This window comes from Cavia porcellus, unplaced genomic scaffold (assembly GCF_034190915.1).
Source record: "Cavia porcellus strain 051 isolate PalLab524CR breed Dunkin Hartley unplaced genomic scaffold, mCavPor4.1 scaffold_9, whole genome shotgun sequence".
Lineage (NCBI taxonomy): Eukaryota > Metazoa > Chordata > Mammalia > Rodentia > Caviidae > Cavia > Cavia porcellus.
Window position 1 is genome coordinate 9670778 of NW_026947492.1, and position 21082 is coordinate 9691859.

The 21082-nt window shown below is 50.6% G+C and overlaps 1 protein-coding gene across 3 annotated transcripts in view; it reads right to left on the minus strand.

Annotated features, from left to right (window-relative positions):
- Positions 1-21082, minus strand: part of Dscaml1 (DS cell adhesion molecule like 1) — a 300532-nt gene that overhangs the window by 30558 nt on the left and 248892 nt on the right. For all 3 annotated transcript variants that reach the window (XM_063255848.1, XM_063255847.1, XM_063255846.1), the window contains 5 exons: positions 11826-12025; positions 11183-11279; positions 10471-10599; positions 3466-3633; positions 2340-2410 (listed from right to left, as the gene is read on the minus strand). In XM_063255848.1, the coding sequence (XP_063111918.1) occupies positions 2340-2410; positions 3466-3633; positions 10471-10599; positions 11183-11279; positions 11826-12025 (665 nt within the window). The remainder of the gene's footprint in view (positions 1-2339; positions 2411-3465; positions 3634-10470; positions 10600-11182; positions 11280-11825; positions 12026-21082) is intronic.

Genomic DNA, 21082 nt, shown 5'->3' on the forward strand with positions numbered 1-21082 from the left:
TTAATTTAAAAGCTCACCTTTTATTGTACTAAAAAATAGTGAGATCAAGAACAATTAAGTTAGTAAAACAGCCCCCACTGTTCTTTTAATTCAATGAATGTTTAAATGAACTGCATTTTAAACTCACTGTTAACTCAATAAAATGAAGTTTTTAATTTAACATAATTGTTTTTGAACCGACTAAATAGGTGTGTGCGTTTAATTGACTTGATTTTTTGTTATTGCCTGAATAATGTTTCTCTCTGCACTTGGGCAGTCCTGTGTGTTAGTGTGTAAGGGAGCAGATTCCTGTGGTTGAGTCTTGTATCTGCGCATGCATGTTTACATGTGCGTGCATACACACAGAGACATTTACTAGAGACAGAAACACACCTCCAAGGGCTTGACAACCTCGTCTGCACACTAACGCATACTCTTGTATTGCGTGTACTCACATCTACATGCACACGTTATAGCATTATGCACACCATTCTGCAGTGAGGTACATGCCCCATAGCCAGGGCTTTTGTGCCAAGATACACACCTGTACACGTGACCACATGAATGTACATTGACAGAGGCCTTGGGTGTGTATCTGACACACTCCCAGCTGCACACACACACATGTCCACAAAGCGTACAGATCTTTACAGATCCTTTCTCTGCCCCTCTTCTTTTTATTCTCTCTTCTTCTGTCTCTCTCTTCTCCTCTATTTTCTGTCTCCTAACATGCACACTCATGATTTAAATCAATCTTAACAATATTTCTCTAAAGCATTAAGAAATCAATAGGGCTGATTGCAAATTTATGTCATAAAGCAGGGGTGATCCATCTTGTGGAAAGAGTCTTAAAACGAAGTGACTTATCTTTCGAGTGAATCTTTATTTTTCATTAATCTGTTTCTCAGTGCTAAAAAAAAATCCCCTGAGAAGTCAGTCCCAAAATTTATTGACCAGCTGGTTCATTCTGAAGTTCTAACTTTCTAATCAATTTTATTTTTCATTATGAGACTTTGGAGAAGTAAATCGGATTGGAAATTTTTATCGACTTCTGGGTCAGATATTGTAGCCAAACATCTCAGTGTTTGACGTAGGTATTCGGTCCCCAGCCCCATTTTCCAGGTCCCTCAGCCATTTTCTAGGAATTGAGTCTGAGGCTAGGATGCAGACAAAATTGGAGAGTTGGACTCTGGCCTCAGCTCCAGTTTCTGAGGAAAGCTCTGGAGCCCAGAGCTGATTCTTTGGAGGAGCCATGGCTCCAGGGGTTTACTAGGTGGTTCCAGGAGGGACCAACCACACAGCTTCTGCCTTGTTTTCCTCTGTGGAAGGAAGGAACCAGGCAGCTGCTTCTGTGTATGTGCGTGTCTTGGTAAGAAAAATATTTCTAAGCCCCTTTCTTCCGCGTTCAAGTCTACATTCCCAAAGAGCTCACAGGAGGACTGATGTACCTGCCTTTTCCTGACAGGAGTCAGTTACAACCTTGGAGGTTGATCTTTCTTTTTGAAGATGCGGCTACCCCCAAGGCCCATGTTTGAGATGAAAATGCTCCAAGGAGGACAAAGTCCGGCCCTAAGAAGGCAGTCTGTTCCAGAACCCCATGCAGTGGGTTGTGTTGGGGCAACAGGGTGATAGGACTACAGACCTTCCCATCCTATGCCTGACTGTACCTGGTAACTATAGGCAGGTCACTTTGCGATTCTGCATCCATGGCCTCTGGCACATAAGGGTGAAAATACCTTCTCTGGCCACCATGCCAGAGCAGAGAGAAGGTCAGACAAGTTTGCACAAGCGCAAGCACTTGGAGACACGATGGTGCAGGGAGGAAGTTATGGATTGTTAGTCTGTAAGTGTGCATGGCAGGGTATGCCCTCGGGCCAGAGCTCTCAGGAACCCATTTCTCAGTTCTGCTCCTTTCCCTGCCCAGCTGTGGGATTTGCTCTAAGACTTTCTTGAGTGACAAATCTACTTCTTGGATCTCACAGGCTGAGCCCTTAGAAATAGCTGCAGCAACACTGATCTCCCTCCTCCCCCATAAGAAGGTGGTAATTTTCATCCCAATGGTGCACAGGGGAAACCACACCAAACAAATCCATTTCCTTCCTTCCTACACCATGCAAAGCTTTAAGGATGGGCCAGTGTAGCTGGAGAATTGTCTCGGCACTGACACGTTCTTCATCCCATTCGAGGCAGAGTCCATCCCGCCTAAGACAGCCAGAATGGGAGACACAACTTTTACTGTCCTTTGTCTCCACCCTGACAGGGCATGGGCATTCTATGAAACCAGAGATTAGCCAACTTGCTGGAGCTCCATTCTCAAATCAAGGGAGGAGAAAAAAACACAATTTCAGAATTTCAGTTACCTTCCAAGTCACTTGGATGCTCTGTGAGGTCATTGGCTGCAACGTGACATCCATGGGGGGTCCATCAGGAGCTGGGGTACAGAAAGAGCACATGAGTCAGGCCTTGGCAGAGGACAGAATCCTGTGTCCTCACTCCCGTCCTCCTGAGCTGGAGGACAGCCGGGGGTGGGGGGAGAAGCTGATAAATAGCGGAGAACCTTGATTTTGGTTCTTCATGCTGGTAATTGATGATTTGCATTTGTTATGCTGGTTTTTACTTTATGGTAATTTGTAAAATTGTGCCTATGTTTCTGAAAGTTTATTACTTTGTTTGACAATAACAAAAACACAGCAAGAGAAATTTTTTTGTTTGTTTTTTGAGACAGAATCTCACTACTTATGTAGTTCAGGCTGGCCTCGAACTTTTGGTGGTCTTTCTACCTTACTTAGTCTCTTGAATTCTGGGGTTATAGACATGTGCCACGATGGCCACAGCAAGAGAAATCTTGTTTTAATTTTTCTAAAACTCTGTGACAATGGCCACAGAAAATGACCCACATCTATCGCAGATCAAGCAGAGGCATCTTGGTTCATGAATTTAATACTCTTCACGATTCTGACTGAAAATCAAATTCCCCATAAGGTCAACATTGGATCTAACCATTAAACTTAATCTGGTTCTCATCCAGTTAGGTTTGCGATCAGAAACATGGAAAGGATTAAGTTCATGAACCAAGGTACCACTGTATTTGTCTTTTCCAAAGAGACTGGGCCAAGGAAGTGGGGACAGGACCATGGACAGCTCCACAGAGCCCAGCATCTAGAGCTCAGTTTAGAAAAGTGAAAGGGAGCACAACAAGCAAAACCAGCCTCCAATGATCCAGAGGCAGATATAAAAAGCACATTGGAGGTGCTGGTGATTTAGCTCAGCGGCATAAGCGCCTGCCTTGTAAGCAGGCAGTTGTGAGTTCGATCCCTGGTACCCATAAAAAAACCAAAAACCGAAAAACAAAAAAACCACGTTGGAATCTCTCTCCTCCTGTGTTTCAACTACAAGCCAATTGGCAGTGGTCAGGGTCAGTAAGGGTCTCTCATCTTATCCTTCATCTTCTAGACTGTGGGCAGGGGATGCAGGTTAAGTGCTCACCAGCCTCCTCTGTGCTGATGGTGAGCTCTTTGCTTGGCTCACTGCGACCGATCTTGTTGAAGGAGTACATGCGGATGCTGTATACGGAAGCTGGGTGCAAGTCCACGATGTTGGCCTGATTGATGGTGGGGGAGATGTTACGTGTGGACTGCTTGAAGTCCCAGGAGTCTAGAGAGAAGATAATAATTTCAAAGCACATTCAGGTGAAATCTGGCATCCCTACCCCACATCAGGCACCAGCTCATGTCTCTTTTAACTGGATGTCTAGAGTTGTCCATTTCACTGAGGCTGTGGGGAGAGGGTGAAGTCCTAAATAACTTCACAGGGAGTATGATGGACCTGTCTTTCAAAGTTCCAGGTTGGGAAAAGCCAGACTCTTTCCTCCGCTGGCCAGTTTGTGAGCTGAACTTCAGACAGGATTGGACAAGATGTTTTCCAAGGTCCTTGAAATCTCGGAGGGTCTGATTGGCTAGTTTCTCTCTTCCTGACTCTGTACATCAATGACCTGTCCTACCTTCAGGATATCCCATCCACAGTACAATCCCTGTATAAAGGGGGAAGCCTGGTCTTCTCTCCCCTTCTCCTCTCTGTGTGGTTCTATATTGTCCTGCCTTGTGCTGGTCTTGAGTATTATGTGTCAGGGATGGAGGGGAAAGAGCCAAAGGCCTTAGCCCCAGCTTTACCCTCTTTCCTACACCAGCAGGGAAAGGATAGGTCTCTGAGTCTTTCCGATCAGGGACCAACAAAGGGATTAACATGTTCATGATTCATCCAAGGGGAATGGCAGTCCATTCCTGGACTAATGTTTAGCAAAACTGTAGGATGTGAAACTACCAGATAAATGCCACTCAGGGATTCTGTGACTGTAAACATCCTGCGTCTCCAGAGGAATCTGGTCATTCATTCAATATATGCTTGCTGTGCGCCTACCAGGGGATTCCACAGAAAAACGGGAAGCAGTTGCAGCTATAGCAAGGGCTCTGTGAGGACCTTCCAAAGCCAGAATGCTTAACGAGATGCTGTCTTTGGCACCTCACTTTGAGAAGGAAAGGGAAAAAAAGCCAAAGCACAAGGAAACGAGCTGGTGGTAGGGTTTAAAAGTGTTCCCAGGGCATGTCTGGGTATCACTATTCAGACTAATTTTCTACACCTTTTAAATCCACTGTAGAGCATCCTAAAAAATAGTCTCAATAGAAAAGATTAAATTACATTCACTACAGTTTAATTCCTACAGCAGGAAAGGAGGATAGCACATTCTAGGCAGACTTTAAGAAGATACATTTTTAAGGCTAATGCCTGATAAATCAGGAGGATCCTATTTTCCCCAAACTCTGGTTAACTGAAACCCTCAAGCTTTTTAAAACACCGCTCTCAGCTGCGCAGCCTCAGCATCTGTGAAGGGCACAGGCCCAGCTCCCATCTGTAATTTTGCATTTAGTTTTCTGGTTGTGTGAGCCAAAGCCACAAAACGGCCGGCTGCTGATACTCGAAACACATTATTTTCTTCTTGTCTTTAAAAACACCCCGTCACCCAGAGGGTCACTCTGTGGCTCCTAGGTTAAGCCACAATTGTAAATAGGCAGGCTCCCACCTGCTGGGGACACCTCTTTGGTTTGGGACAGAATAGGCTAGTAATGTGGAGCAGGTGTTCACTTCTCTCTGTGGCGTCCCACGAGCTGGTGCCAGCTCACAAATCACATTTGATTTGCCGTGTTTATAGGAGAAGGGGAATGATCAGAAGTCAGTGCATTCATTTTTGATGAGTGCAGGCAGAGGCAGGAGGCTCATGGGATGTGTCTGAAAACAGAGGGGCTAAGAAGAAGTGGCACTAGCATTTCCCAGGCACCTGTGAAGTGCCTGGTGCGGTGATGGATGACTTAAACGCTTGCCACCCCTCCTCACACCTCCCTGTGACATCAGTGCTGTGTCTCTGTGGTACAGATGACCTCTGCACATCCAACACCAATTTGCCACTTCATTTCTCAGGTGTGCTCAACACCGAGACTTCTCTGTTTTTCTGGAAATGCTCTTCCCTTGGTTGCTTAATACAAGCATTTAAAAAAATCTTTGGGGACAGTTTTTCTGCCTATTTGCAGCTGGATCCTTCTGCTGCTATTCACGGTTAGAGCCTCCATCCTCACCTTCCCTCCTCCCATGCTGTACACTTTTCCCTCTCATGTCTTCTAGTTCCGTCTAGTAGACAACTCCCGCGTCACTACCCAGCCCTGGCTTCTCCTTTGAACTCTGGTCCCTCTGAGTCAAGACTTTACTTGGTGTCTCTTTTAGGGTATTCCAAAGGCACCCCAAACATACATGCCTAAGATGGAGTTCTTGACTCTATGTCCAGTCAATCCATCTCCTCCCTGGTTTTCTCACCTCAGAGGGGCACCTCCATCCACCCCACGTGCCATAAAAGTTTGGTGTTACTCTGAACTCTTCCTCTCCTCTCCCTTTCTATCAGGACTGATAGTGTTCGCGTCCTGTATGGTTCTTAAATACCATCACATCCCTTCACCTCTGTATCTACCCCAGACCACGCCACTTCACCCCTCATGTGGATCAGCTGAAATAACTACCTAGCCCACCTACCAGCACCCAGTGTGTGTCCTTTGTCCCCTTCCACTCATCCTGGGTGCCATGGCCATCATTCATTCCGCAGAGGACTGAGCCCACCTCACACTCTAGTTTGCCCTTAAAGTGGTTCTCCCAGAGCGCAGATTGGATGCTGCCATCTCCGCACATAAAATCCTTCACTCATTGCTCTGTTCTACTAGGAAAAAGGTGAAGTTTCACACTGTGGCCCGAACTCCACATGAGCCCCACCTGGCTCATGCTGTCAGCTTCGCAGCCTCAGTGTGTCCCCACTTACCTACAGCATCTTGAGCCCTTCATGCCACAGTGTCTCTTTCCAGGCTCCCCATTCCAGGGGCACTGTCCAAGAAGCCCTGTCTAAGGCTTTGACCCCACCCTTGACACATACTCTGCCAGCAGTGGACGCTTAAAACTGTGGTTGGTGTTAAATCAGAGCCGTTCCTCTGTACTCTGTAGTCACACTGAATACCCTTGGCCTTTCCTTTCCTTGCCTTGCCTTACCCAGCTGCCAATCACAAGAATATGGGGGAGGGGGTACCCTAGAGAGAGCTCCTTTCTTTTTGCCAGTAGTTTGTAGGTGGATTTGACCTTGGTGTTCCCAAATCAGCTTTGATGTTAGTGCAAAACAGCTCTCTCCCCACAACCCTCCGGGCTAATGCAGCAGAGTCAAATCTGGGGGACTCCAGTTGATTTTCCAAACTTGATCACTGCCATCTCCCTGCCCATGCTCGGCTGAACTAGGGCCCTTGTTTCTTCCCCTTCCTTGTTCTGTTCTCTCAGAGTGCCAAGCCGGCCTTGGTGAATATTGTCTCTTTTAATATTCCCTTTCATTTGAGCCTGGCTTTCCCAGATTAACATATTTTATTAAGGGCTCTCTCTTTCTTCATCAAAGGGTCTGTAATGCAAAATATTCTTCTTAAAAACGAAGGATGTGGCTGGGGAGATGTCAACACCTTCTGCTCTGTAGAATCCTTGCTGAGAGGGGCCTGGAAGCCTGATTTTTCAGGAGCCATATTCACCACAGAAGAGGCACAGTTGGAGAAAAGAAGCATTGATTTGCCTACATTGGGGAAACAAATCCATTCTGCATCTCGGATCCCCCCCACCCTGCACCATGGCTCTGAGCCCGCCATGGTGATCACTCCGCAACACAGAGAAGGGGTTTCCTAGGTCACAGTAGCAGCTCATGACATCCCAATGCCAGCCACATGCCTGCCCCCACAGAGCGACATGCCATAGCGGGCTGGCTCCCCACACAGGGGACTGCATAGCCCCCAACCAGCTCGCCCACAAGCAGCCTGCTGGGCTTGGAGCGCCATCCTCAGACAATCCATCCCTCCTTCTTGCTTGGCAAATAGGGGCAAAATGTGGTGTGTGCATTTTAAATCTGCGCAGTGCCATCTGATAGATTTGTGTGGACGGTGCTATTTATCATTCAGCATTCATGTATTATTACTCTGCTGCCTGGGGCCTGGAGAAGTCAGCATGAGCAGGATGGCTTAGAAAGGGCAGACTTGGTAATTTCCCTTGGAAAATTAGCACAATGAGCAACATGGCAGAAAATCCTGCAAGGGAACAGAGAGGGGCGGGGGAGCAGAAAAAGCGATTGGGAGCAGATGTGGTCTAGGGTAGGAGGAAGGGGGAGACGGAGACAAATGATGAGAACCCTCAAAATCCAGTGCCAGGCGTTTCTACACATTGCCACCCTCCTCGAATCCTCACAATGCCCCTGACAATGTTGTGTCGCTGTCTCCGTTTGGTAGACAAACCAGGTGCCCGAAAACCTTAAGTACTTGCTAAAGATCAACTCAAGTCTTTGGCTTTGGCAATGATTCTCACCCTCTACCCCACAGGTGCAAGGAGGGTTACTTAGCCACACGTACTCATGCACGGCCACCCTCCCTCCTTCCTTGGAGTCATCCTTCATCCCATGGGCACCTTCGTCAGCTCTCACTTAGGACAAGGTATTACCCTTGATTGGAGAGTGCTGTGCAATGGTTCTGAAGTGTGTGTGTGTGTGTGTGTGTGTGTGTGTGTGTGTGTGTTCAGTGTGTAGAGTATGTCCATGGGCAGCATTCTGTCTCTTTTTTTTTCTGCTGCATGGCTGGTTGCATGATTTTGCAAAAAAAAATAAAAATAAAAAATTGGCACCTAGTATATGTGACTGACTGACAGACACATATTTCATCATGCAAGTCCCACAGGACTCAAAATTGCCACGAGGTATCTGAGTTAGAACGGGAGACAGAACACTGAAGGCTCACTTGAGCTTCATGCTACCTGCTTTCTTGAGGCCTCCAGGTAAGCCCACAAGGCCGGCCTTCTGTTTCTGCTTTACAGACGGAGGCTGTGCGGCGCTCATGGCCTCTGCCTTTAAGGACAGCACTCTGTAGTGCCAAAAGTAGGACAGGGAGTGTCTCAGGACTCTCAGGGTGCTGCAGTTTCTTCCTTATCTGTGCCGAGCCCTTGGGGGAGGGGAGACTGCGGTTGAGCAGTCCCTATCCCCCTCTCCCTTGCCCACCTGTCCTGCCTTTGCTGGCTCTGGGCTGTGGCTGCTCCAGATCCTGCAGGGGAGCCAGGGAGGTGGGGTGGGATGTGTGAGCAGGGCTCCTGCCCCGGCTGCTTCCCCACTGCATTTCCCCCCCTCCAGACGTGATGCTCTCAGTGGCGCCCTGCTGAGCAGCCCTCAGGACAGCTTTCCACACATTAGCGTGGTCGGTGGTGGTGGTGTGGCAAGCCTGCGACAGGGCAGTGTGGGGAAGGGGACAAGAAGGAGGTGGAGGAGAGCGAGTGACAGCCCTGCCACCTGCTGCTCCTATAGATGTGGGGGGCGGCATTCGAAGCAGCAGTGCCGTACGGGGCTGCCGGCCCTTCCTGTTTGCTCCTGGGCGGCTGTGCCCAGCCCCAGCGTCTCTGAGATGCATGGACAGGCACACTCAGCCTCTTTCCCCCTGCACTGTTTTCTTGTCACTTCTCCCCAGCTGCAGGCTATGACAGCCTCCGGGTTTGTCTCTCGGATATGATGTCTTCCACTCACACCCTCCTTCTTCCCAAGGTGCCATGTTACAGGCTCAAGTCTCTGCCTGGGAGCTGAGATGTTGCTAGCTCAGACCTTTCTCAGCAGAGCGAAAACTCACCCTAGGGGCCTCCCTGCCTCCTGTGCCCCAAAGTGCTTTTACAGCCTTAGTGCCCGTGGGCTGCATCTACGCACCCTGGGCTGGGCCACCACAGCTCTCTGTGGCGCTCTGTACCTTGCTTCAGTCCTGCCCAGCTCTTTCCTCTAGTTGGTGGCCCAGTATCTGTCAGGCTTCTACTCAGCTCAGCACAGCTTCTGCAGGGAGAAGTCTTTCCTGGCGGCCTCTTCTGGCCACAGCCTCTCCTCTGTCCTCTTAGGATCGGGATAAAACCTGGTGGCTGAATGCAGCTAGACTAGAAGATTGTGAGGGCAAGAGTCCCCTGTAGCAATCGGTATCCAAGATGACCACACAGTGCCCTGGACAAAGTGACTCCTCAAAGAGGTGTGTAAGATGAGAAGCTTCCCTGCGTCTCACTCTCCCTTCCTCAACCCCATAAGCTCAGTAGCTACACGGGGGTGGCCCCAGGCTTGGTGCTGGGGATGCAATGGGAATAGAGCTTGATGATGGATTAAAGCAGAACACAGCCAGCCAGGCAATACCTTGTGCTGTCTAAATGGGAAGGGAAGGGCCTAGAAGCCTATAAGAGAAAACCCAATCTTCAATAAGCTAAGCACATAGATTAACTAGCATTGGCAGGGAAGTGGCGGGGAGGGTTGAGTCCTCCAGATTATTCAAGTTGCATCTTTAGATGACTTTGAGAAGCTGATATAGAATTGTGGTATTGAATTGAAAAGGTACACAGGATCTGGAGTGAGAAGTGTTTTCTTCTCACTTGCCTTGAGGCTACGCAGGTACCTTCTGGGGTCCCTTGATGCCCTCTGTACCACTCCCACCACTGACTGTGGGACCCACCACGGCTTCCCGGTCACTAGGAGCCTATCATTCCCTCTGCTCCACTGTACATCACAGCAGTTGGGCTGCCTCCCAGAAACCAGTTGGACCAACTCTCTGACCTCTTTCCAAACCAGGAGCACCCAGGATGACCAAGCAGACTCATGATGTCCTCATGCAGAAAGCTCACATTCCTGAGCTCAGCTCCTTTAAACTGCTTTAAAATAGATCACTCTGCCAGGGACAGTCCTGGAAAGAAGCAGCTGGAGTCCCACCTTATCAACCCTCCATCTGTGTCCTGGCTGTCTAGCCTGGCCAATGTCCCTCCCTTCAAAAGCCATGGGAGCTTGTGGACCAGAGGGCGTGGGTGTGTCTGTCTTACAGGGCACTTCTGATACTGGGGCCCATGGCAGGCTGGGCTCTCTACTCCTGACTCAGCACCCACCTGATTTGTTTTTGTACTCGATGTCAAAGCCTGTGATGATGCTGTTCCCATCGAATCTCTGGGTCCAGCGCAGGTTCATGCTCCGGGCCTTCACCTCCCGGATCTCCAGCTCTGGGGGGTCAGGAGGTTCTGGAACACAGCAGGGAAGAGGAGAGAAGTGAGAACAGCGTCAGGCATCTCGGCCTCCTGCTTAGCCCTGGTGTTGATGTTACCAGTGGTCTGACCAAGGAGCTTGGACCCCTGGGTTTAGGCCCTGGGTTGGGCCTGGAGGAGGCCAGTAGCCTGGCTCAGAAGCTGAGGAGCCCAGCTTGGTCCCTCGGCCTTGTCACTTCTCGGCCTGGGGGAGGCCAAAAGGCCTTTTCGCAAGGACTCCTTGGAGACCGTGACTGTGTCTCCCCCAGGCGGTGATCTCAACTCCTCCAGACCCTTTCCCTTCCCACATGTCCTCCTCAAGTCTGGGCTCTGGAGCCTGCTGGGCTCGGCCGGTCATTCTACAAGAGCTGCAGGCATCACAAATGGTTGCTTTGTAGGGGGTGTCTAAAAAGACCTCATCTTCCTGCTCCGAGCAGGAGGGACGTGGAGGGGAGCTGTTCCCCACAAGGCCACCTCCATCCTCCACGGTGGTGTGGGTGATGCCCTGCTTCCTGAGATGGACTCAGCAGTGGACTGATGCATCCTAGGGGAGCAGGTTAAGAAGTGGGGGTTGCTGTACCTTGCACAGTGAGCTGGATTAGGCCCCGGTCCTCCCCATACGAGTTGATAGCGTGGCAGCTGAAGAACACAGAGTCCCCGCGGTCAGCTGGCTTCAGCTGGGGGGCATCCAGAAGGGGTAAGAGAGGGAGGAAATGGGAGATCTTTTAGAGCCAATCAGCTGATGGGGGCCACCCAGGGACATCAGCAAGACCATATTGTCCTGTAAGGAGGACCCCCAGGGGACTTGGTCAAGGGATTTTCTTCTAGACAGTCCCCAAGAGTGTCCCTAGAGAGCCTCACGCAGACAGCCACCTACTCGGCTGTCTCATCGTTTGGGGTTTGAGGTCAAAGCCAGGCCAGGCCCTAGGCCCTTGCACCAGTGTCCCAGGAAGGAGAATGGAGCCCACGGGTTCCAGGAAGGAAGGTGGGCTGTAAGGACCCACAGTGATGACTGGGATTGTCAGAAAGAAGGCACAGTGCGATTCTGGGGAGAAGCTGGGTTGAGGCTCCTGGGTGGAGAAGGGAAATGAGCGGGACCAGGGAGGTGCTTTGTGGTGTGCGACAGAGGACCCAGACTCTGCTTTCTTTCTCTGGGTACAGATGCAATGTAGTGGGCTCCCCACTCCCTCACAGGGTTCCAGGGTCTGGGGCTGGGCTCTCACCTTCAAGGTAGAAACAACCTCGTCACCGTTGTCCTTGGTTGCAATGGCATATCTCATGACTCTGTCGGGGTCGATGACCATGTCTCCCTTCTCCCAGCGGATGATGATGGGCCGCTCTCCTCGGGCCGTGCAGTTCAGCTCCTTGGCCTGGCCCTTGATGGCGATGGTGGTGTTGGGGTGGGAGGTGATCATGGCCGGGACTGGGGAGGGGAGGAGGCGCAGGGGGCTGTGAGGGTCTCAGGGCCAGCCTGGGGGAGGCACACGTGCTGCAGAAGCCCCTCCCTCAGATGCCCCATCCATGCCCAGGGCAGTGGCCTCTCTGCCTGGGCTTCCTAACGTTCACTGGACCTCTCTGGTGACACCAGTCAACTTGGGATTGTTTTTACATGCACAGCACACATAGAATTTAAAAAGGAAAGTGGTTATATAGAAATATCATTATGGAAATATTAAAGATGAAAAAGCAAACTTTGGATATTGTATATCACACACAAGAAAGATGGAAAAATACAATCAATGTTTAAATTTAAAAATCTTATTATAGGGAAGCACTCACCACCAAGAATGATGGGATATGTATGTTCGGAGCGAGGGGGAATATTTTGAGGGGGATTAATGGTAATGTGTCCTTTGCTGTAATAAATTTAAAAATTAAACATTCACTGTAATTTTTCTTATCGCGTCTTGTATAAGTGTGTATTCTTCTCTATTGCTCTTCACGAAGTAAGATATACTGGTTCGTCCTATAATTACTGGGCTATTTTTAGCTTGCTTTTGTAACAGTGATGATGAGCAGTGATATTTTGAGATATCTGCAGCAGATGTGATTGAATGTGAAAATATCTCTGGACTTCTACTGGTGACACAGTGAGACACACTGTAGCTGCTAAGGTTTGTGACTTTGTCCACAATGGAAGGAAACACTAAATTTCAGTTAAGGTTAATAACCCTGCTCCAAAACCAGGGCTCCACATGGTTGAATGGTAAAGGCTTGTTTGTTCCTGTCTTGATCTTTCTAACAAAATACTTCAAGTATTTTGGGCCCTGGATAGAATCACTGCAATCAAAATCTTCCTGAAGGGCTACCAGGTCCTCTACCTCACCCATCTTGAACTCTGACCCAGGGAAATCTCCAAGAAGCTACCAAAGCCCTTGCTGGTCATCAGGAAAGTCCTCTTGCTGTTATGGTAAGAAACATGTCAGCCATGGGCCCCTTCTCTGAGTAGAGCACTTGGCCAGCAGCTGGGGGTGGGGAAGGCAGGAGGAAGGTGGTGGGGCTCCTCAGGGGAGCGCCCCCTCTTCCTCTGTGCAACTCAGCCATCAAGGCTGGGTGTGGGGGATGCACACGGCAGTGAGCCAGGGTCCTTGATTCCTAGAGGACAGAGAAGGTAGATGCCTGCCTGGGCAGCATGAGCTCAAGGAACATCTACTGAGTTTCCTGGTGGGGTGAGAGGAGAAATCCCCTTGGCTGGGAGCACCTGGGAAGGTGTACTCCATCCATCCTGTAAACATCATTGTGCTGGCTTCTGGAATGGCAGAGAACGGGAGGCCTAAGGTATCTGAGGTCAGGAAGTGTCACTCGAGGTAAGAACAGACAACACAGCAGTGACTGCAACCACAGTGGTGACACCATGCTGGGAGATGTACAGGTGACCAGTGTGTGGGGGGCACCACATAGTAAATGGGGAGGGGGCCACCTTTGGCTTCAAGAACAGACACTACCCGCCACACCCCACCTTTGAGGACGAGCCCTGCCCACACTGGGTTCTGCAGAGTGGAGATGAGCTCACGGAAGCCCCTTTTCCCTTTTCAGCTTGGGAAATGGTACCAAAGGAGTCTGTGTTCCCTTCATGAACGGGGCTTCTGATCCACCCCCACCCCGGGGCTGAATCTCTGCTCCATTTCACTGGTGGGCCCTTTCTCCTCTTTCCTTCCCAGTGTCCTCGGGATTTCTCTCCCTTCCAGTTTTAGGGATTTGCTCAGATGGAGTTCTTCCAACAAGCTCTCCAGGGACATCTGACTTTTACGGACAGGTAGGTCCTCGGAGAGCGGAAAGAAGCCACAGAACTGCAACGGTGTGACCTCAAAGAGTGGCTGGTGGGCGGGGGGACATTAAAACAGGCAGAGAGGGATGAAGGGTGGCTTTTGGTGCCCTGAAGTCACACCACACAGACAGCCACATCCCCTGCTGTCTCATCTTTCGGGATTTGATGTCGAAGCCAGGCCTGGCCCCAGGCCCTCGCACCAGAGTCTCAGCACATTCCCCAGCCCAGCTCATCAAATAATGAAGCAGATAAATTTTATAATGCACAGCATTACACTAGGATATACAATAAAATGCGAAAGACAAATAACGAGGTGCAAGTTATAATGAAGAAAAAGCCTGCAGTCAGAGACATCGGGGTATGAATTATTGACTAAGGTTTTACACTCTCAAGGATGTGCGGAGGAATATTTTTCCATCAAAGATTTGCATAATTCACTCGTGTAAACCTGGGTGGAATACAGAGTGAGATTTTACATCAACAAATCGGGCCTTGCACTGCAGACGCCTCCATTTTTTACTGGAGGAGAGAGAGCTGCGGGAGGGGCGGGGAACATGGTGGCTTCTGGTCTTCCTGCAGTGAACCATCCAGCCGGTCCTGGATCCCTGCATGGATTGGGTCAGGTGGGTGTCCTGGGCTGGAGGACTTACTGCTGGGAGCCACTGCTGGGCAGTGCGTGTGAGCGACAGGAGGGCCAGCTCTCAGCACAGGCCAAGGAGAGGGGAAAAGAAGCCATGTTCTCTGGTCAAAGGTTTTCCCAGCTCTGGGCTGGGTTGAGAACCTGGTGGCCCATTTCCGCCTTTCATGCTGGCCTGCAGTAACCTGTCTGGGGACTGTGGGGGCTGTGGTGCTTTTGGGCTAGATGCAGTCTGGGGCCAGGAGCCAAAACTTGGCCAGTGGAGCAGAGAACAGGTTTCAGACAGGTTCCCCCTCATGCAGGCTGTAAGCCTGTGAGCAGTGCACAACCGATATATACGTGCTGGTCCTACTAGCGGGAATTTCCCATCAGGGCTATCCTGGGTAGGCAGGGACACTGGGGTCCCCAGAGAGCCCTGGCCTTCAATCCTATTTAACAGTCCTGCCTGGGGCCTCAGGCTAGCTCCTTCCACCCTCTCCCCTGCACGCTGATTATTGCAAAGTGAGTGCCACGCCACACACCCAGGGATCCCACGGGTCTATCTGTGAAGAAGAGGGGAGGTCAGAGGAGCCCATTTGTAGGGATGAAGAGAGAAGCCTGAAGGGCTGGGGATTAGCAGGCCTGGTTCTGCTCTGTTATCACCAGCCATGGGCTTTCTGTACTCTGCAAAGTAGTTCTCAAGACAAGTGAATGCATATATGTAAAATTTCTGGCATACAGAGGCTACCCAGGAATTCTGGGCACTCTGTCTATACTGCTGATGGGAATGTAAGGTATACAGCCACTATCAGGATCAGTATCGGGATTCTGCCAACAACTAAAATTAACACTATCATTGGACCTAGGAATACTACTCCTAGGTATAAACCTGGAGAAATGAAAGGCAGCTTACTGTATCCAGCATACTCATGTTTATCATGACATAATTCACGATAGCCAGTTATGGAGGTGGCCTGGGTGCCTGTCAACAGATGAATAGAGAAACTGTGGTGTATATGTGCATGGAGTATCACTCAGCCATGAAGAAGAATGAAATCGTGTCAGTTTCAGGAAAATGGATGACACTGGAGGTCATTATGTTAAGCAAAATAAGCTAAACTCAGAAAGACAAGTGTCACAAGATTCCCCCTAGTATCTAGAAGAGAGAAAAAAGGCAGTGTTGGCGTGAGATAGAGCGAGGCTCAGAGACAAGAGAAGGGGCTGGAGGGGGACTCAAGGAGAGTAGAGAGGGGGTGGATATGATTAAAGTACTTACACACACGTATGAAAATGCCGACCTAAAACCCAATACCCTGTATCGTTTATAAGCGCTAATAAGGATATGCAGATTAGGGAAAGAGAATCCTGGCTGCTGTTCCTGCCCCTCTCCTGTCCTCAGGAAAGCACTGGATAAATCCACACAGACCAAGTTGTCCGCTTAAGATGTCACTTGCCAGAATATTCCACAGCACCCCGGAGCCCTCCCTAGAGTTGTGAAGTCAGATAAAGATCTGTGCTGCTAACTATGTAGCCTCTCGCCATCCATGACTGTTGGGCACTTGAACCATGGCCAGTCCAACTGAAACGTGCTGTAAGTATAAAATCAGTTTCAGAAAAGAGGAAGAACAGAAAGAATGTAAAATCTCTCAATGTATTTTACATTGGCTCCGTGTTAATATTTTAGATATACTCAGTTAAATTAGATATATGATTACAGTTAATCTGATTTGTCTCTTTTTTCAACATATGACAACTGGAAGACTTTAAATTATGCATATGAGCTGGGTGTGGTGGCACACGCCTGTAATCCCAGCACTTGGGAGGCTGAGGCAAGAGGATTGTTGCAAGGTCCAGACCAGCCTGGGCTACTAAGTGAGCTCAAGGGCAGCCTGAACTCAAAAAAGATAAAAAAGATAAAATAGTGGGCTGGTGATTTAGCTCAGCGGCATAAGCACCTGCCTTGCAAGCAGGCGGTTGTGAGTTCGATCCCCGGTACCGATTAAAAAAAAAAAGATAAAACAAAACAAACAAAAATTTATACATATGGCTTGTGTCACATGTACAGCATGGGTATAGATCATCTACCTGGATCTTTCCTTTTACAGGTGGAAAAACTGAGCCTACACAAGCAAGCAACCTGTCCAAAGCCACTGTTAGTAACAAGCAATGCATCTTAAAGCATATGGGAAGCTGTGCATGGTGGTGTGTGCCTATGGTTCCAGCACTTGAGAGACTGAGGCAGGAAGATCACTTGGTCCCAGGAGTCTGAGGTTATCTGGGTAATATAATGAGACCCTACCATAAAAACAAAAACAAAAACAAAACCAACATGAGACACTGCAGTACTTAGGTACCACCCAAAGCTACTGTGCCACTAATGGTGGACAGTGAGAGTGCAGTAGTAGACCTGTACCCCAGTTCTATAGGATTTATTGTTAAGAGCTAGGCTCCCCAAAAGAGACCGTGTCATGTTCTAGGAACTCCACCTGACCGAAGGCATGCCAGGGTGGAGTACGCCAGGAAGATGGGCACTCTGCAAACCATGCTGAAAACTGGGACTGTGTAATCCTCTGGGAGCAAGGGCATGTGGGTAGATGTATGTGAAACCATACCAGGGCATTTGACGTGAAGTTGACAGTTTCAGCAGGTCATGGGAAGGCGGAAGCCTGGACAACCTTCTGGGGTATAAGAAAAGGGCCGCTGGGAGGCAGCAAGCTCCCCATACCAGCTGACAATCGGGAGCATCACAGGGAAGAATCCAGCAAGCCCTGGACCTAGGCGCCACGTCCCCGGGCTCCTGAGGGTGTCTGGGTCACAGAGAGGCAGGAAAGATAAGCTGGGGACCTGGTTCAGGGCTACATGACTCTGGCTGCTCACACAGAGGGATCTCCAGCCCCTCATTCTGGGTGACAGACAGGGGACACGCCCTTTGTCTTACTGCTCCACCAGCTTCCTGCCAAAACACAGGAGCAGTGTATCCTCTGCTGCCCTGTTCACCTCCAAGGACCTCGGCGCCCTTCTGTGCCCACCAACAGGGGCCACATCCCTTCTGGTTGCTGGACCACTGGGCTCGATAAGGTGGCCCTTCCTAGAAGGAAGCCCTGGGCATCAGGTCTGTCCCCTTTCTTATTTCTTGCTCTGGGCTGTGAAGTCGTCGTGCTCCACTGAACAGCAGTGCAAAGGAACCTCACTGTGTGGAGGCCTGCTGGGGTCTGCAAGAACTCTCTGGGGAGATGTTCCCATGTAGACACCTGCAAGAGCATGCACCCTGACTCATTCTCTGTCTCTGTCTCTGTCTCTGTCTCTGTCTCTGTCTCTGTCTCTCTATCTCTCTCTCACACACACTCACACAGACACACACACACACACAACAGTATCTACCACACACTCCAACAGTCAGTCTGCCTCACAGCCCCTGATCTATCACCCTTCCTATAAACTACAGAGCCTCTCACACACGGGTGACCCGATTGTCCATTGCAAGCCAGTATCCTGATGTGATTGTTTAATGCACATCTACCCACACTGCCTCAGTGCCACGGTGCATCTCTGTCCCCTCCACAGTCCTGTTCTCAAGGGGTGCCTTTGGACAAATGAATCCATTGCCTGCTCCAAAACCTGAAGTCTTTCTTGCCCAAGTCCTGGCGCCTCCCATCAGGTCCTGGTGTTCCTGCTGGAGCAGGCCATCAGCTGAGGCCTTGGCCTCTTGGCTCATTTTCAGTGGCTCTTCCTAACACCAACCATGGAAAAAATGTTTTATTACGCCCATTTTTCAAATGAGTAAACCAGAGCTTCAGGAAAGTGGTTCTTTCCCCCTCTCTGCTGTGGCTGCAAGGCTCTGACCGCCTCTTGCCTCCTGTCTGCCTACCTGCCCCTTCTCTGGCTGTGGCAAATGGGATTTGGCTGTCACCAGATGACTGTGGTCTCTCTGTGTCAGGGCATCTCTGAGGTGGTCAGCAGGACCTGCAGTTTAGGGGCTCAGGTGAGAGAGCTTGGGAGTGGGAGGCTGAGTCGTGGGCGGAAAATGCTGACAGTCTGAGGGCCATGCACTGCTCTGATAGGACACAGAAATCTTAATGAGACACAACCTCTCCGTTTCCTGCAATGTGATTCAATTAACAGCCAGGGAAACCAGGTTTCTCTTTACAAAGAGATTTTCTGCGATTTGGGAGCAGCGAGGGGCTGGGCACAGGGCTGAGTGATCCCCCCTCAGGTGAGTGTTCTCTGTGCTGGTCCTGTGTTGAAGCAGGCTGTCATTCAGTGCCTGGCACCCTGAAGGGCCAAGCTGGGGCAAACTCTGGTAGGGGCCATCCAGTGTAGAAGGCCTTCCAGCCCGGGTCCTGGTGTCCACACCGGCACCTGGCAGCCTGCTTAGGGCAACAGCTGGCCTCACTCCAGGCCAGAGAAGAGCCTTGATGGGTCGCTGGAACTCAGAGCCCTGCCTGTCAGCCCTGCAGAGATCCCAGGCCTCCTCCTCGGGTTCCAGTGGGGCTGCATTGGCAGGCAGCATGGAGAGCAAAGGCAGCAGGCTGGAGAGCAGCTGCCCCTCCCCACACTCCCAGGGCCCTCCCAGGGCAGCAGCGAGGGGAGAGGAAATCAATTTCAGAAACAAGACAGTTGTCAGAATCCGATGTAACCGGTTCCCGTCTGTGAAATTACTCGCAGGCCGGCTCCTGTCACCCCCGAGGTCCTGCCTGGACCAGCTGCTATTTACATTTTAATTTGATGTGAGAGGCTGATAGATTTTTAAAAGACCATGAGACAGCTCTGCGGCCTGGCTCACCCCCAGCATCCACATGCTTTCCCACTGGGCTCTGGGCTCGGAGGTGGAGTGCTGGGGTCCCCAAACCCTGCCTGGGGAGTACAAACTGTGCTTGTTTGGGCCCTCCCTTGAACCCTAGCTCTGTGCTTCCTCTGAGGCGCCAAGCCCTAGCTGTCATAGGCCCACTCCTTGTAATCTGCAAAGCACTGGTGCATTCTTCCGAGCGAGCTTCATTCTCGTTAAGGAGGTGGCCGCGGGGCTGTTATCCCTGCCACTTCCAGTGACGAAATGGAAGCTCAGAGAGGTTAAGTGATTTGTCTGAGGTCACATAGCTGGTGAGCAATGGCAGGGAGATCAAGCCCCGGGTCCTCTGGCAGTGCCCAGCTCCCTTTCCTTTAGTCTTAGCCTCCCCCACCTCTGCATTTCCTCCCCTGCTGGGGATGCATTTTGGGAGGAGGTCAGAGGAGGCTGCAGACTGGAGGAGGGCTGGGTTGGTGGGGCCGGAGGCCAGTCCAGAGCAGGCTGGGCTTGCAGCTGGGGCAGGAGGAGCGGGGTGAGAACCAGGCTTCCTCTGTCTCCCCTCCTCCCTCTCTTCCTCGGTGACTGGAGCTCAGCTGGTGTTTCTGACAGTCCTCAAGTCGCCAGGGAGGGACGTTTCAGTCATGAATACCCAAAGGAGAGGAGCAGCGTGTGTGGGAAGTAGAACGCTGGAGAAACAGGGGGAGGACGCTGCTGGGTGTTGGTGAGGCTGGCACAATGTGAGGGAGTCACAGTCTAACGGCAGCCTGGGCACATCGTCCTTACCTCATTCATGGACACTGGTGCCATCATCACCATCACAGCGCAGAGCTGACTCTATCAAGGACTTACTTTATGCCAAGTACCAGTCTGAGTTCTCGTACCTGCATCGACTCACTTAATCCTCACAGTAACCCTCTGTTTATTCCAACTTTACAGTTAGAGAAACTGAGGCTTAGAGAACAAAGAGCTGAAGTTCTCTAGTAAGTGTAGAGCCAGAGCCTGAGCCAGGGAATCCGGGCTCCTACCTACAGTGTGACACTGGCCAGAGGACAGGAGAGGGTGGAGCAGGTGCCTGGGAAAGGGGGTGCCAATGCTAAAGGAAACGCAAGATGCTTGGCAAGAGAGGATTAGACTGGGAACTGAGGGGCAAGGGATGGGGCTGCACTGCTGTCCAAGGTGGGTGGTCTGGGAAGGGGCTCAAGAGGTCTTTTTAGGTCTGGCTAAATGTACGAACCCACAGCAAGTACTGCAAAATCTTACCCCCTCTTCCCCCAGAATGTGATTAAATTGTTTCTGGGTGGGCCTGGGCCTCTGCATTCCTCAGGAGCCATCCTCCTGCCAAGTGGTCTGGAGAGAGATCCGTAGGGGTGATGACTCCTCTTCCCTTGTGCTCAGGTCTTTTCCTGCCCCACACAGGGTGGTCCCAGTTGACAGGATGAGGAGAAGGGGTGCAAGGTCAGCTGCTCTTCACCATCCCCAAGGCAGGGCCTTCACTTTCTCAGGAAGTCCTTCCGGTGGTTGGAGGGAATCTGTCCAGAGCTCCCACACAACTTCTGGCTAAGAGGGATGGGGATGCCGAGATGTGCTTCCGGATATCTTCTTTGGCCCCCGAGGTTTTTCCTTGAGAGTGGGGCTCCAAAGGCTGAGAGCTCCGTACTCCCTCTTGTCAGGGGAGAAGGTGGGCCCCTGACTTGGGAGACGGGACTCTCATTGTGTTGGCAAGGATTATCTGCAGCCTGGAGAGGCGTGTGGGCCCCCCTTGCTCTAGCCCAGCCCATTTCCTTCTCTCCTGGAAAGACTTGTGTCTCTGCTC